The sequence below is a fragment of the Callithrix jacchus genome, chromosome 5, assembly GCF_049354715.1.
Source record: "Callithrix jacchus isolate 240 chromosome 5, calJac240_pri, whole genome shotgun sequence".
Taxonomy (NCBI): domain Eukaryota; kingdom Metazoa; phylum Chordata; class Mammalia; order Primates; family Cebidae; genus Callithrix; species Callithrix jacchus.
In genome coordinates this window covers 154,597,299-154,614,623 of record NC_133506.1, presented here as the reverse complement: position 1 = coordinate 154,614,623, position 17,325 = coordinate 154,597,299, and the positions used below count along the sequence as shown (strand labels likewise).

Here is a 17,325-nt window from a genome sequence, read left to right as displayed (position 1 = left end):
TTAATTAACCTAATTTTTAAAAAAACTATTTATTTTAGAAAAAAATGCATCAGAAATAATGATGGCAACCAAGTGGCTCATACAGGTTTCTGCCTAAATTCTGCGTGTGTCTTTATAACAGAATGACTTATAATCCTTTGGGTATATACCCAGTAATGGGATTGCTGGGTCAAATGGAATTTCTATTTCTAGATCCTTGAGGAATCTCCACACTGTCTTCTACAATGGCTGAACTAATTTACACTCCCACCAACAGTGTAAAAGTGTTCCTGTTTCTCCACATCCTCTCCAGCATCTGTTGTCTCTAGATTTTTCAATGAATGCCATTCTAACTGGCATGAGATGGTACCTTAACGTAGTTTTGAGTTGCATTTCTCTAATGACCAGTGAGGATGAGCATTTTTTCATATGTTTGTTGGCCTCATATATGTTTTCTTTTGAAAAGTGTCTGTTCATATCCTTTGCCCACTTTTCAATGTGTTTGTTTGTGTGTTTGTTTTCTTGTAAATCTCATTTGGCTCTTTGTAGATTCTGGATATTAGCCCTTTTTTAAGAACAAACCAAACATACCCCTAAGAGTCCAGAGTGAAATGAGTATCCCAGGGCTTTACACTAGTAAAATCATTAAAATATCTACCTAATCCTGGAGAGTGTATGTTTGGGGCCGTACAAATAATTGGGATTAAATTTTCTACCAGCTCCATGGAGGGCCTAGGAGCAAATTAAATTGGATTTAAAATAAATGCCTTAGTATGGTGGCTGCAGTTCACATCCACCATAAATGGCAAGGGTGAAAGGTATGAAGATGAGGGAAACAGAAGTGGGACCAGGAGGTGAAAGTGAATAGACTGCATGAGAGTATTTTACACTCTGCACGAGAATTTGCTGAGAAAGGATATAAATTCTGCTTTACAGTTCCACCTGGTCATTGCTTCCTTTATGTTTTAGTGTTTACTTTATGTCACTTTAAAATATTATCTTGTGCTTTTAATGCTTATTCTATGTTATTTTTATTATTATTTTTACTTTAAATTCTTAAAACAGTGAGTTTAAGAACTCCTGTCTTGGAAGTATAGAGTATTAAATTTAAATCCAAAAAACACACGTTCTCCTTTAAACTTGTTATGTCCATTCACAGAGCTCTCATGAAGCTATAATATAGCCTTTGGCGAAGCTTTAGAGCCATTAAAAATACAATCTATGATGCAAATATATTTATTTCCTAAGCATGTTATTTTGGTGGGCATGGGTGAGTCATCTTAGACCTCAGTGTTGCTGAGATCACAACTGGTAGGTTGTTTAGTCTTGCTCAGTAGCTGTCAATATACTTGTAGCAACTACATTCATTGAGTGTGGAGCACATTCCTAAGTAAAATCTTGTTATTTTAAATTATTAAAAAATTCCTTGGAGAAGTTTTCTTTTTTCCTTCTCTTAATAACTCATAGTCTTTATTAGAGAATGGTAACTTTGCTTTAGAATTATATATAACCCACACATAAACACACACTCACATATAAATAGATCTAGTACAAATTAACCTATTCAGAGGTATAGCTGTAGAGAAAGCTAATCCAATTTATGGTCTTGAGATTCTACGACCAACATAATAGTGTTTGCACAGAAATAACAGAGAAACTGAGCTGTAATTTATTAATCTTTATAACAATTAAATAACATTTGATGAAAATTCTTTATAATAAATATATAATGCAGAGATTGACAGATACTAGTGTTAACACCTGAAGAATCACCTATAAAACCTTTTCCAGGCCATGTATTTTTTGAAGTTTTAAAACATTTTTAAATTTACATATAGTAAAATTCACTCTCTGACTTACAATTCTATAAATCTTGACAAATGTATACAGTCATAAAACCACTACTACAATTAAAATATAGGACAGCTCCATCATCCCAAAAAGCTCTCTTAGGTGGCCACTTTCTAGTCAAATCCTCCCTCAAAAGTTAACCCTTGAAAACGACTGATCTGTTCTGTTTGCCTACAATAATCAAGCATCTGTTAAAATATTTTGGTTGCTTTTTTAATTACAATATTTGTTTCTTATTGTTACATTTTAAAAGTATTTTTTCCCAGTCTATGATTTTCCCAGTCTGAAGGAATATGGCATTCTCTCAAGTCTTTCACAGAAAAAATGTTTTTAATTATTTTTTCTTTTACAGATCAGATTTTTGGTACTGTATTTAATAACTCTTTGCCCTAAACAAGTAAGGTCACAAAGATTTTTCTCTTATGTTTTCTTTGAGACACTTTATGGGGTTACATTTTGTGTTTAAGTCCATGGTCCATCTGGAGTTAAGTTTTGCACAGGGTCTGCAGTGTAGGTCAAGTTCCAGTTTTTGCATATGGATATTTAATTGTTCCTGCACTATTTGCGGAAAAACTATAATTTCTCCACTACATTGCCTTTGCACTGTTGTGGGAAAAACAAAACAAAACAAAGAATGCTTCTTCATTCTTAAAGTTCCAAGTTCTATGAAAGCAGTCCTTTGGAATTTCTTTGAGAACATTTCTGCTCGTGACTAATTCTCTTAATACTTCATTGAGAATGTTTTAATTTTGCCTTCATTTATAAAGAATATTTTTGCTGAATGTTGAATTTTAGGTTGCCAATTATTTTTCTGGCCTCCACGTGTTTCTGATAAAACAGTTATCATTTGAATTGTTGTCTATTATAGGTAACAGATTGTTTTTTCCTGTATTTTCTTTCAAGTTTTTTTTTTCTTTATCTTGGTTTCCATAAGATTGACTATGATGTGTCTAGATTTAGCTTTAATTGTATTTATACTGTTTGTCATCTCTTAGCTTCTTGAGTCTCTAAGTTGACATCTTCCACCTAATTTGATACCTTTTCAACCATTTTTTTCTGTAAATAATGTTTCTGTACCAATTTCTTTCTCCTCTTCTTCTGATGATTCACTGTTCAAACTTAGACATTTGTTTGATATTATCCCAGAGTTACCTGAAGCTCTGCTAATTTTCCCCTCAATCTGATTTCTCTCTTTTCTTTTTTTCTTTCTTTTTTTTTTTTTTTGAGACAGAGTTTCGCTCTTGTTACACAGGCTGGAGTGCAATGGCGCAATCTCGGCTCACTGCAACCTCTGCCTCCTGGGTTCAGGCAATTCTCCTGCCTCAGCCTCCTGAGTAGCTGGGATTACAGGCACGTACCACCATGCCCAGCTAATTTTTTGTATTTTTAGTAGAGACAGGGTTTCACCATGTTGACCAGGATGGTCTTGATCTCTTGACCTCGTGATCTACCCACCTCGGCCTCCCAAAGTGCTGGGATTACAGGCTTGAGCCACCACATTCGGCCTCTCTTTTCTTAAATTATAAAATTTCATTTGATCTATCTTTAAGATCATTTATTCTTTCCTGTGTCATCTTCATTCTACTATTGAGCTTATCCAGTGAATATTTTATTTCAGGTGATGTATTTTTCATTTTTTTGGTTCTTTTATATACTTTTTATTTTCCTGCTGACATCTATCAGTCTATTCATTTAACTTCACTTTACTTCATAGAAGATGATTATAAAGCTGGTTTTAAGTCTTTGATAGTTCCAACATCTCAGTCACCTTGGGAATGGCATCTGTTAACAGTCTGTCCTTGAGAAATGGTGAGATTTCCTGGTTCTTTGTATATTGAGTAATTTTGGATTGTATCCTGGACATTTATAATATTATCTTGTGGGACACTGGATCGTGTTAACTTCCTTTGGAGAATGTTTGTTGATTTTTGTTTTGGAAGTCAATTGAGCCTTTTAGGTTCAGACAAGTTCTGTCATGCCTTCAATGGGCAGCAGTTCCAAAGTCAGTTCAGTTCAGGTCTTGGATTTGGGAAACCTAAGAATACTTTTTAAATCCCTAGATTTCCAAGTCTTCAGTCTTCTTCTTAATTACATAGTTCTTTGTATTTCATTATTCTAATGGTTAGTTTTTAATAATCAATATAAAAATCAGTAATTAATCATTGAAATGACTATGAGCTTTAGGTTCAGATCAATCTAGACTCAAATCCTACTCTTGTCTCTATTACTTAGCTGTGTAATACTGGGCAAGACATTTGATTTCTATGAGTCTCACATTTTTTATCCATAAAACAGAAAAATAATGTCTTCCTTAGAGTTGTTAGGATGACAATAAGACATTCCCAGTGAAGTATCAAAAGAGTTACCATCAATACAGAGCTGTGCTCTCAACATCTTATCAGAAAACAAAATCTCAATAGTAATGCTTATATAAAAATGAATAATAAAAACTGAGATCACACACACACACACACACCACACACACACACACACACACCACACACACACACGGGCCTGTTAAACTCAAGGGACTATTAAAAGCTGTTGACTTAAATTTAGGCTGTATGGCTTAAGTAGTTTAAGCAACAGGAAAAATGATCCAAAAAACTAAAATAAACAAAGAAAAACTACATACATTGAGCATTATTTAATAGCACTGAATCTCAAAATACGCATGTTAAGGAATCTCTTATAGCTTTTCCTCAAGGCAAAAATAAAGATCAATACTATTAATTCAAATGCTAAAATATGTTGGAACCAGCCCCACCACGGAATCCAAAGATAGATGTAAATTTTATGTTATAACTAAACTTTTGTAGAATAGCAAGTAGGACATTATAAGGATGAAATTCCTTCATATATAACATATATTTGATAACAGGAGTATAACAATAATTAGTATTCAATCCTTACACTTCGGAAGCTACAAGTATATTGCAAGAGACAGGCACATTCACATGGCTATACAACAGTAAGTGATGTATCATAGATAATTTCAATACAGATGACAACAACAAAACATAGGGAAGCAGTGTTAGGAAAGATAGAGAAAGCTGAGGAATGCTATAGAAAAAGATGACATACTTTGGGATGCCGAGGCGGGTGGATCACGAGGTTAAGAGATCGAGACCATCCTGGTCAACATGGTGAAACCCCGTCTCTACTAAAGATACAAAAAATTAGCTGGGCATGGTGGCGCGTGCCTGTAATCCCAGCTACTCAGGAGGCTGAGGCAGGAGAACTGCCTGAACCCAGGAGGCAGAGGTGGCGGTGAGCTGAGATCGCGCCATTGCACTCCAGCCTGGGTAACAAGAGCGAAACTCTGTCTCAAAAAAAAAAAAAAAGGAGAAGGTGACATTTGAACTTGGCTACAAATAAGGTGACTATATTTTCCTATTTGTCCTGCATATGTGTCTTCATATAACAGCCAGACTGACGTTTTTAAAACATTAATCAGATCACGTTGCTCTCCTTTTCAAACACTTCTTTGCTTTTCATGCTACTTAGGATACAGTCACAAATCCTTAACGTGATCAAACAGGACTTTTAATCATCTGGCTAATGTTATTTTCCAGTTCCATCTCAAGCCACTACCCACATCGTTCACTAAGCTCCAGACAAACTACCCTTCTTTTTGTTCATTTTGTTTTTTAAACCCAAAGTCTCTGTAATATTTCTCTTCTGAATGGTTTACATGCCCCCCGTGCTGAAGATGCCCTATTCATCTCTTTACATTACTCAGCTTAAACAGAGCTTCTTCAAACAAGTCTTTCCTCACTCCCTAATCTAAAATAGAGCTCCTCTGTTTTATGTGATCCTTCAAAGTACTTTGCACTTTTCTTTCCTACCATTTACCAAAGGTTTATATCTTTTATTTCCATATATATCTCACACACACACACACACACACACACACACACACACACACACTTTATTTATTTGTTTGTTTGTTTATTTATTTATTTATTTATTTTGGACAAAGTCTTGTTCTACCACCCAGACTGGAGTGCAGTGGCATAATCTCAGCTCGCTGCAACCTCTGCCCCCTAGGTTCAAGTGAGTCTCCTGCTTCAGACTCCCTAGTAGCTGGGATTACAGGCATGTGCCACCATGTCCAGCTAATTTTTATATTTTTAGTAGAGACAGGGTTTTACCATCTTGGCCAGGCTGATCCTGAACTCTTGACCTCAAAGCAATTGGCCCTCCTTGGCCTCCCAAAGTGTTGGGATTACAGGTGTGAGCCACCACACCTGACCTATTTCTAAAATTCAATATCAATTTCTTCTACTAGACTATAAACTCAGTTGGTGAGGAATTATATCTGTTTTGCTCACCACTATGCTAGCGCAAATAGGAGCTCAAGAACTATCTTTTGAAGCTGGACATGGTGGCTCACATCTATAATCCAGTACTTTGGGAGGCTATGGTGGGCAGATCATTTGAGGTCAGGAGTTTGAGACCAGCCTGGCCAACATGCTGAAACCCCGGTCTCTACCAAAAATATAAAAAATTAGCTGGGTGTGGTGGTGCATGCCTGTAACACCAGCTACTCAGGAGAGAGGCAGGAGAATTGCTTGAACTCAGGAGGCAAAGGTTGCAGTGAGCTGAGATAGTGCTATTGCACTCCAGCCTCGGCAACAGAGCAACACTCTGTCTCAATTTTTTAAAAGAATTATCTGTTAATAAAATGAATAAAATTAGTACATTCAACTATATATTACAATTTAAAAGAGGACAGGAAGTAATTTTTAAAAGGCTCTTCACAAAGAGCAGACTAACAGAAAAAAGAAAAGAGACTAACAAGCATTGGGTATCTATTATGTGTCTGATGTTATATTAAGCATTTTGCACACAGTATTTCATTTTCTCATATTAACATAAACTAATTTAGTAGGAATTGTTCACTCCATTTTCTGAATGAGAAAACGTGAGCATCAGGAAGGTAAATCCTTGCCCCAAAAGACATGGAATCAACATAAATGTCCACCAATGATAGACTATGCAAAGAAAATGTGGTACATATACATGATGAAATATTATGCAGCCATAAAAAAGAATGAGATAATGTCCTTTGCAGGGACATGGATGGACCTGGAGACCATTAACCTTAGCAAACTAACACAGGAACAGAAAACCAAATACCAAGTATTATCACTTATAAGTAGGATCTAAATAATGAGAACACATGGACAGAGGAGACAACACACAATGAGGCCTAAGACAGGGTGGAGGAGAGGAGGAGGGAGAGATCAGGAAAAATAACTAATGAATACTAGGTTTAATTGTTGGGTGGTGAAATAATCTATATAACAAATCCTCATGACACAAGTGTTCCTATGTAACAAATCTGCATGTGTACCTCTGAACTTAAAATAAAAGTTAAAAAAATAAAAAGAACAAAAACACCTGTTTGTTCAAGGTTACCTAGCCTAGAATTCACACAGCTAATAAGTACTTGAGCTCTTATTATAAAGCTCAAATTCTATGTGGAAAGATAATTTTAACAAAACTAGCTTACATGCCATCTACGCATGGTGCCATGATACATGTGCGTGGAAATTTTCATGGATTCATTAATTTTTAAAATATGTGTTGAACAATTTTTATATGCAGAGTTCTAGGCACTGGGGCTATACCAGTAAATTAAAGTCCATAATATCAGGTTAAAAAAATATTTAAACACTAAATTGTATGCCAAGTGATAGGTGCTACAAAGAAGATAAAAGCTTAGAGCATTTAGGGAGAGATGAAGGGAAAATTATGGCGTGCAATTTTTGACAGAATGGTCAGAGGAGTCCACTCTAATGAGAAAACACTTGTGCAAAGGCCTCTCTAAGTATATCATGCAGAAGGAACAGTATGCAAAAGCAGGAAGTGCTTGCCTGTATACAAAACAGACGGAGGCCAGGGTGGCTGTGGTGGAGTGAGCCAGGGGCTTAGAAGGTGCATGGTAAAATATGAGGTCAGACATAACCATAAAACAAAGAGATCAAAAGAATAAAGTACACAGAAGACTGTCAAGTACAGTTTAGCGATTCAGTAAGATAAACTCCAAACAAAAAATCAATGGTCACTCTACAATGGAAGAATATTTTTCAGTTACTCATAAGTATGATACAAATATTCTTATACACACAATTGTATTAATCCCATTGGATTAGCAATGGATAATATGCCATGTGTTTTTCTTGCATTTTCAAGTTGAGAACATTATTCTGTAGCAGAAACATACACTGTAGAATATATAGAAGTTTATAATTTATATAAAAAACAAAACAAGTACAGGCCCAGATGGTTTCACAGTCGAATTCTACCACTGTGTACCAGCATTCAAATGCAACGTTTCCTGTTAAAATATTTTCTGGTCTTTTTGAGGAGCTTGTGAGTCCAGTTTGTAAGCAACTGTTTTAGAGTGCTGCTGACTCTAACACTTTTGTTTCATGCAGGGATAAGTACTTTTTGGCATTTAATAAAGTTAATAAAATATAAAATTATTCCCAATAGACTAGTTTAATTTCTATTAGTCCATGATAGGTATCATCACTGAAAAAGGGCATACACCAAGTATTTATTCATTAATTTATTCACAAATTTTTTGGTACCTACTATGCATCAGGACTTCTTCTATGGGCTGGGGATATAATTATGGATAAGAGAGTAAAAAATCTATTCCATTGTGTAGCTTACATGTTACCAGAAAACAAAACAATAAAAATAATATTTAAGTAAAATATATGAAGTTTAAATATCAAAGTAATAGATGTTGAAAAAGGATAATAAAGCAGGGAAATGCAACATAAAATATCTGGGGGAGGAAGTAAAATTTTAGACAGAGTAACTAGAGAAGGTTTTTTTTGAGATGGTATCATTTGAAATTAAGACCTGAAGAAAATGTGAAAGCTTGCCAAATGAATTTTTTGAGGGAAAGCATTCTAAACAGAGCAAACCCGACCTGCAAGCAAGAAGTCAGGGTAACTAGAACAAAAAGAACCGAAAAGAGAGTGCTGGGAGAGGAAGTTGAAGAGTTAACAAAGACTGGACCACATAGGGCCTAATAAGTCATTATGAGATATTATTTTCCCCCTCAGTAAATGGTAAGCCTCTGCAGCAAGTGTTCAAAAGAACTTTCTGAAATGATGGAAAGGTTCTGTGCTATCTACTACAGTAGCCATGAGCCACATGTGGTTACTGAGTACTTGAAATTTGGCTAGTGCAACTGAGGTATCAAATCTTTAATTTAATTTAAATTAATGAAATTTGAATAGCCACATGTGACAGTGGTTACAGTCTGGCATAGCATAGCTGTGGAGGTTTCTAAGCACAGGAGCAGAGGGATCTACATTTCAGTAAGAGTGACTTGGCCAGGTACAGTGGCTCACGCCTGTAATCCCAGGACTTTGGGGAGCCAAGGCTTGCAGATCATGAGGTCAGGAGATTGAGACTATCCTGGCTAACATGGTGAAACACCATCTCTACTAAAAACAAAAAATTGGGCAGGCATGGTGGAACGTGCCTGTAGTCCTAACTACTCAGGAGGCTGAGGCAGGAGAATAGCTTGAATTTGGGAGGTGGAGGTTACAGTAAGCTGAGATGCTAGTACACTCCAGCCTGGGTGACAGAGAAAGACTCTGTCTCAAAAAAAATAAATAAATAAAAATAGAAAAAGAGTCATGTTGTGCTAAGAATGACTTTAGGATGACAAGGGCAAAAATATTAAAAAGAAAGACTATATACCATGTGACTACAATAAATCAAGTGATGATGTGGCTTGGACCGAGGTGATCAAAGGTAATGAGGAGAAGCAGTCACAGCTGGATATATTCTGTGGCAGTGTCATTAAGATTGCTGAAGGGCTCAATGTGGGACAAGTAAACAGTAGTCAAGAACAGAGCAACATTTATGGCCGCGGGAACTGTAACAATGCAGTTGCCTTTGGCTGAGATGGAGACAAACATAAGAGAAACTGGGTAAGAAAGTATTAGAAGCTCAGTTTTCGTATGTTATGTGTGACTATTAGATATCCAAGTAGAAGATGCCAAGTGGGCAGATGAATATGCAGAACTGGAGATGGGAGAGAACTGGACTTGACATGATAAATTTTGGAGTTCTCAACATATTAGTACTGTTTGTAAGTCATGAGACGAGATAAAATTGCCTAGAGAGTGAATTAGAAAGAAAAAAGATAGGTCCAATGACTGAGCCGTATTAGTTAATCAAATACTAAGGAGGATTATACAGAACAAAACCTATGCTTAAAGGTTTAGAGTTCAGTGACACAGTTAGTAAACGACTGTAGAAATATTGTGTTTTTTTTTTTTTCAGAGAGTTGGCAGTAGAAATTAACATGCAGGAAAGAAGACACCTGCTCTTCTGAGGGCTCAGGTCTTGCTTTCTATCAGTCTAATGAGATACCAGAAAGGTTGCTGACCAGCTAATACAGGATGCATCTGACATGTTACCACATGACTGCTGGTATGGAGATCACTGTCCTTTAGCTGTATTCCAATTACATGAGGAAATAATGAAAACCCAAACCATGTACTGCTTTGTACAGTTAAGGCAATATCCTGAATCATACCCGCTGCATTAGTAGCAACATCATGTTATAGTCCTGACTACCTATAAGGAAGTATGAATAGATAAACCCAATTCAGATAACACAAAAAAGGCGACAAGGCCTGTAGATGGGTAAAGCGCTCATGTTGCTGTTAGTGTGTGTAATGGTTACTTTTATGTCAGCTTGGCTAGGCTATAATGTCCAGTTGTTCGGTCAAACAATTTGTCTAACTGTTGCTGTGGAGGTATTTTGTAGATAAGATTAACATCTACAGTCCATTAGCTTTAAGTAAAGGATATTACCCTCAAGAATGTGGAAAACACTCATCTAATCAATTTAAGGCCTTAGCAAAAGCTGAGGTTTCATGGAGAAGAAATTCAACTTCAAGACTCTGATACAGAAATCTTGCCTGAGTTTCTAGCCTGCCAGCCTGTCCCACAGATTTCAGACTTACCAGCTCCCAAGGATCACATGAATAAATTCCTTAAAAGTAATTTATTTAATGAATGTAAGTATCTCTGGACTGTCCTGACTGATCCCTGCTATTTGCACAAGCAGTGTGATACTGTGTAAGCTTTCTTTAACCTCTTTCAGCTTCAGGTTCCTCCTGGTAAAGTGGAGACACCTCAGTGTCACCCTTAATAGAGATGTTCAAGGTTAAATGAAATGATCCATGTAAAGTTCTTAGTATGGTACCTAGCACACGACAAATAATAAATACTAGAGTCCGTGGACTATTGATATTATTATGATTAATATTGTGTTGACTATTTTAAAGACATATGTTATAATTTTACCTTAAGGGCAAAAATAATAAAGTTTAAACATATCTATCTTACACTCATAATCCCAGGAAGCTGGTCAAATACCATCCTACTTATATTCTAGGTGTTTTTCTCTAACAGAATCATTTTCACCAAGACTCTTCTTAGCAGTGTCCTGTCTCCATTTCATCAGACCCTAAACTCTGCCAAACAGAGATTTAATAAAAACATTTAAAGGGGTCGAATAAAATAAAAATATGAAAAGAAAGAACATCAGCCATCTGAATATAATGACCTGTTTTACTACTAGTTTTCCAGAAAACTTCCTTGTACAGATAATAGCAGCACCAACAAAGAGAATTATATGTCCACAAAACTTTGGGGAGAACATTGTAATTTACAAACCACCAAATTTTGGTTTTAGTTGTACTATATTATCATAAATAATCATATCTAAGATGAAATTCCTCCCTTGGTAAAACTGAATAGAAAACTATGAAAGAAAACTTTTTAAAAGAACTTCTTTTATTACTTCTTTATAGCATATGCTTACATGTGTTCCTGTATCAAAAAGAATGATATTAATTTAATAAGTAGAAAGAGTTGACTTAAAATTTTTTTTAAAAGAGCCATTTCTTATACCTAACATCCATGTTACATATGAGAGACAGTAGACTAAAATAGCTGCCTAACCATATTTTGTATTATGTTGCATATTATTATAAATTAGAAATAACTTCCACTGTAGCTACTATAAAAAGTTTAGATTTTCCCTTAAACTTTCTGATGATGCATTATTAAAGATTTCAGGAAAATTTTCAAGTAATTTTTTTAAAATTGTATTTTCCAAATGGCTTTTAAATTTGTAGTCACATTTTTATTTCCAACTCCTATAATTAACCTATGAAATATTACTTACTCTAATTTATTATAACTCACCTATGAGAAACTGCTCCCCAAGCGCCATGCTTATTTGTGAGGATATTGAGAATCTTCTGCTTCAGCTGATTTGCTGTTACATGATCTCGATGTTTGGCAGCACTGATAAGATGGTCACACATCTTTTCTTCCTCTCTTCTGTCAGCAGCATATTGGGCACACTGTGACTATAAAGAAATACAAACAATGGATAATAATAAACTTTTTACTGTGTGTTAGTAAGGATGATACATATTCAACTTAAAGGGTAACAGGAATTCAATTTTTTAAAACTCAAAATAATATAACTTTTGATATTTTGTTCTAAAAAACAGTCACCTTTCAAATATAAAAATGTGCTCTTTCTAAGGTATATGTAAAATAATTTGAACAATGTTGAAGTAATTAAAGACTTATGGTTTCTTCCAATTCCGATAATCTAATTTTCATGTATTCAAAAAAAAATAATTTTAGAAGCACAAATACTTATTATAAATGTAAACACACTTGTTTATCAAGCCAATATAGTATATCTCACTTAAAATAAAAGATGTGTTCCTGATAATTATATATAAATCAAAAATCTGTCATTTAATTTGTCAATCTGTGATATATCAGATATTAATTCTTACATGTGTTACAACACTGCTGATCAATGGATCATCTTTTGTATTAAAAATATTCAATATAAACATGAAGAGGCACATTTCTTTAATTATAAATTTGATTCTTTTATTGTAGTTTTTATGCAAAAAACTACAATAAATATGCACAGTGGCATGACTATAAATTTTCACATTAATAAACGTGTAATACAACTAATATAACTAGGAAGAGAAAGGTCTCATCCATCAGATAAAATAAATACAACTAGTTCACATTTATCATTACAATGCAAAAATCAATTTCATAGAAGGTACTTCAACATATTCCTCCCATCTATCTATTGATACAGACTACTACCACAAGTAATCTCTTCTGGAGAAATAACCCTATAATAATCTAAGAAGGATTAATTCATTTTCCAATTTATCTTTTTGTACAGGGAATCACCAATTAGTACAATGATCTGCCTCAGTAATGAGGTTAATATTTCATTAGCTCATTGGAGAGTAAAATTAAATTTTCATTTTTCTTCCTTAACAATTACAGTAGTTAACTAAAAAAACTTAACTGTGAAGTACCCATCTAAAATCAAATACACTTTTCTTTCTAATGACAGGCTGATATGGGGGATAGAAAAATTCCTCAAAAAGTTCCAGCAAAATGTCAGGACTTGGTCAATCTTCTACCATTCAAAAGGGATGTCTTTGTGTAAACTACACACACACACACACACACATTGCATTTACCAATACAGCTCTAATCCAAAAAGAAGAGATATAAACATTCAAGTTAAAAAAACAAGGTACAATTTTCAAATAACATTGGCAATATAATCAAAATTAGATTTGCATTAATATTATATTTTATGTACATAAAATCTAAAAAACACTAAGTCTTCATGTCTCCTTGGAAACCTCTTATCACCTTGAGATGATGACCCACAATGAGAGTAATTTCATTCCTAAGAGTGAAAAATTGGTGTGTGGGGGTTGGGAGATAAAAATATTGTTATTTTAGTATATAAAACATAAATGTATGTAAGTACAAAAACAGATATGCAGCCTATGGGCAGTATTATAATGTCATTGGAATTAGGAGGCAATTAGGTAAAATGTGTACAAAGCCTCCTGAGGGAGTCAATAACAACGACAACAACAACAAAGGTTGGGAACACTGCCCTTAGCTTAAGGGCACCTTGGTTAAGTACGTGTTAAAGCTCATAACTAATATCTAGCCACTTGAAAATCGATTTTAAATGTTTTTACATTAGAAATATTGATCTGCTTATTTCCCCACAAAATATCTTGATTTTCTTAGTGGAAATACAAGAGACACAAAACTGATCCTGCAGGGAATTCAGTTGATATTCCCATTCTTACTTACTAATACAAAACTTCACTTTGATAAACACTTAAAGATCACTATACTTTTATCGAAGTTTAAAATATCTGGTATCCCTTTCAAAATAAGGTTGTTGCAATTTCACAAGAGAAGTGCCTGCCTGTCTTGTGCTTCTTCTGACCAAATGAAGGAGAGGTCATGTGTTTGAAAGCAAGAGCAGCTATTTTCCTGTCTCAAGCTTTTCAGCCAGCTAGGTCAGAGATCACTAGACCTATTCTGTCAACTTGTATGACTCACAGAGCTGCTTTACTGAGATAAAAACCTCATCAAAACTAGAATTGTGGGCTCTGATTTCTAGCCACACCATACTTGTTAGCCTGTTGTATCAGAAGAATAAATTGGTGGAGTCATTTATTACTTTCAAGTCCAACGTAGGCCAAATACCAGGGCACATAAGTATTTCTGGAACCAATTTTGTCTCGTAAATGGAATAAACTGAAATAACAAATAACTGTTATATATAAAACATAGAAATTAGAATAATTTTTGAATCTTGTATGAGTTTATTCAAATAACTGTATCATATACTCATATCTACCTAATGGTGTGTAAATCTCTGCTAGCTTAAAAATAACTGAAATTGTTGCATTATAAATTATTTTTCACATTTACTCTTGAGTAGGTTAGGATAACTTCAGTCTACCAAATGGTTAGGCATATATAGGGTAAAAAGAATTTTTTCATGCTGTAAATGGGGTGAAAATAAATTAGTACTCTGTGTTTGACATTTACTAAAGCTTTTAAAAAAAAGGAATAGCAATGCCTTCAGTGAGATTTTCCTTTACAAAAAATCCTTCTCATGTAAGGTCACAGAGAGGTGATGGTTGGGTTATAAGAGAAAAGCAGAACTTAGTCTACTCCCAGAACCTTACCTCAAACTCTGCATGTTTATGTACATCCTCGGCTCTCTGTCTGTTTAAAATAAACTCAGCTTCATTTGCAACACGAACTATATGGTCCTTCATAGCATGGCACAATAATCTAAAAAGAAAAGTACCTTTGGAATTATTATTATAGCTTTGGTTAGTTCAATTTCTTCAATAATCAAATTTCAGTATTTCAAATATACATGGTTTAGATAAAGCTAGATACAAAATTGACATATTTTAAATTATGATTCAATGAAATGAGAAATACAGAAAAATGTCATAAAACTGTTGCAGCAATTCCTCTGTTAAATAGTGTGCCTTGTGAATCAGCAATTCAATTAATTCAATTCAGATAGTTTACTCAAAAATCAAAAATTTTGTTTGGAGTGTTTTAAAATGGTTATACAACAGAAGTCACTATCTTAGAGGTAAATTTTCACAATAAGCTCGATTTCACAATGACTACACGTTATGAAATCAATAGACTAGATTCTTACTTTAAATAATACAGATGATAGGACTAAATGACATTAACATTCATTTAAATGCTGAAATTCCACATTCTAATATGGAACTACAGTTAAAGCTCAACCACAGAGTGGAATTTTTTAACTACAGAATTTATTTATTTAGAAGACTCAAATTATTTTTAAAATGTGCAATAACATATACAGTGAAAAGCCTCTCACTATAACCCCTATTCACCAAATTTTCAACCTCAACAGGTACCCACTGTTATGCCTGTGTGTGTTTCAGAGACTGCTAAAATATATAAATAAAAATACAAATATATTCTTTCCCTTACTTCCTAACACTAATAATTATGAGTACATTATACAGTCTGTTCTATACCCAGCTTTTCTCACATAGCAATATATCTTGGAGATCTTTTCACATCTCCACACAGGGAGCTTTTTCTAATTTCTTTCATAACATGTGGCAGAGATTACTTCCAAAGATGGCTACAACAACATTTCCCATCCAACATGGCCTTTTGCAGTGTGACTTTACCATGGCCCCATCAAAAACTGGGAGTGTTTTTCTACTCTTTGTCGATCTGGGCTTGCCCTGTGACTTCCTGTGAGCAACAGAACACAGCAGAAGTGCTGTTATGTGACTCCTGAGCTTAGGATGTAAGGTGCCAGGCAGCTTTGGATTTTTTTTTTTGAACTCTCTCTTCTGGAATCTGTTGCTCCTCTGAGAGAACACAGGTGTTCAGTCTCTCAGGCCTAGATGAGGTCTCAGGCCAAAGTAAGTCACATTCAGGACTCTGCAGACCCAGGAAACTCCACATGGAGCCAGAGAGAACTGCTTAACTGAGCCCAGACAATGAGAATCATGAGGAAGAAAAAAAAAATGAGTACTTGTTTAAGTCACATGATAATATTAAGAAGAAGGTGAAGGAAGAGGAGGAGGAGGAAGAGAAGGTAACATTGATTATGACAACTAATATCATTTCAGTTTTCACTTTGTCAATTAAAAATAATGATTTGGCCTTTCTGTATCTTCTTCAGTTTTTTTGCAATAAGGAATTACCGTATATTAAAAAAATTAAATAATATTTTTAAAAGCTGCCTTCAAATCTTTCTGGGTTTTCCTTAAAGGGCATGCTTAAGAAGTAATTTCAGTTCCTTTATCTCCATCCTTTTTAAATTTCATTCTAATCTCGTATTCCTTCATTGTCCAGTTCTTCTTTCAGAGATGTTAATCAGGAGTACTATTTCTATATCACCATTACTTATTTTCACTGCTTATTCATGTAATATATCAACTTTTTTGCTCAAATTTTCATAAATATAAATCAGAAGGGAATAAGTTTAACTTTTAATTTCTGTACTTACTAAATACCAAGTCCTTGTAATTCCTCCTATATTCTTCACTATATTATATCTATCTGTGGCAAACTTTCTTTTTACTGATAAGTAGAAACAAAAACATCATTACCTATTCCGATATTTCTAATTTACTGTTTAAACATAAGTTTAAAAGCCTATATACGTCTTTGAGGTGAGTTTGCTATATTGGATTTATTTGTTCTTTCTACTATCAAGGTTGAATTACAAAACGTGAATTTTAATATCTTTCCACCAAATTATTTGTAATATCTCTGTGGCATCTTACAAAAACTGACAGGTGAATGGTTCTTTTATTTTAGGGTAGTAATGTCAATACTGAGCAACAATGAATTCAAGATAGTTCTCAGTAGAAATCCTTCCAAAATCCATGTCTGCTTAGATACAGATTTAATTACTCCTTGATGGGATTTGGGTTAAATAACTACTCTGTCACTCTGGGACCAGTGGGAAGGGTTCTGACAGTATGACAGCGGCACCAAAGTCTTACATAGCAGCAGGACAGGTGCAGATATTTCCTAGAAGCA

The 17,325-nt window shown here is 34.5% G+C and overlaps 1 protein-coding gene across 14 annotated transcripts in view; it reads right to left on the bottom strand.

Annotated features, from left to right (window-relative positions):
• The window catches only part of NBEA (neurobeachin), a 730,940-nt gene that overhangs the window by 301,884 nt on the left and 411,731 nt on the right, over positions 1-17,325 (bottom strand). For all 14 annotated transcript variants that reach the window (XM_078375287.1, XM_078375291.1, XM_078375289.1 and 11 more), the window contains 2 exons: positions 14,949-15,057; positions 12,091-12,257 (listed from right to left, as the gene is read on the bottom strand). In XM_078375287.1, the coding sequence (XP_078231413.1) occupies positions 12,091-12,257; positions 14,949-15,057 (276 nt within the window). The remainder of the gene's footprint in view (positions 1-12,090; positions 12,258-14,948; positions 15,058-17,325) is intronic.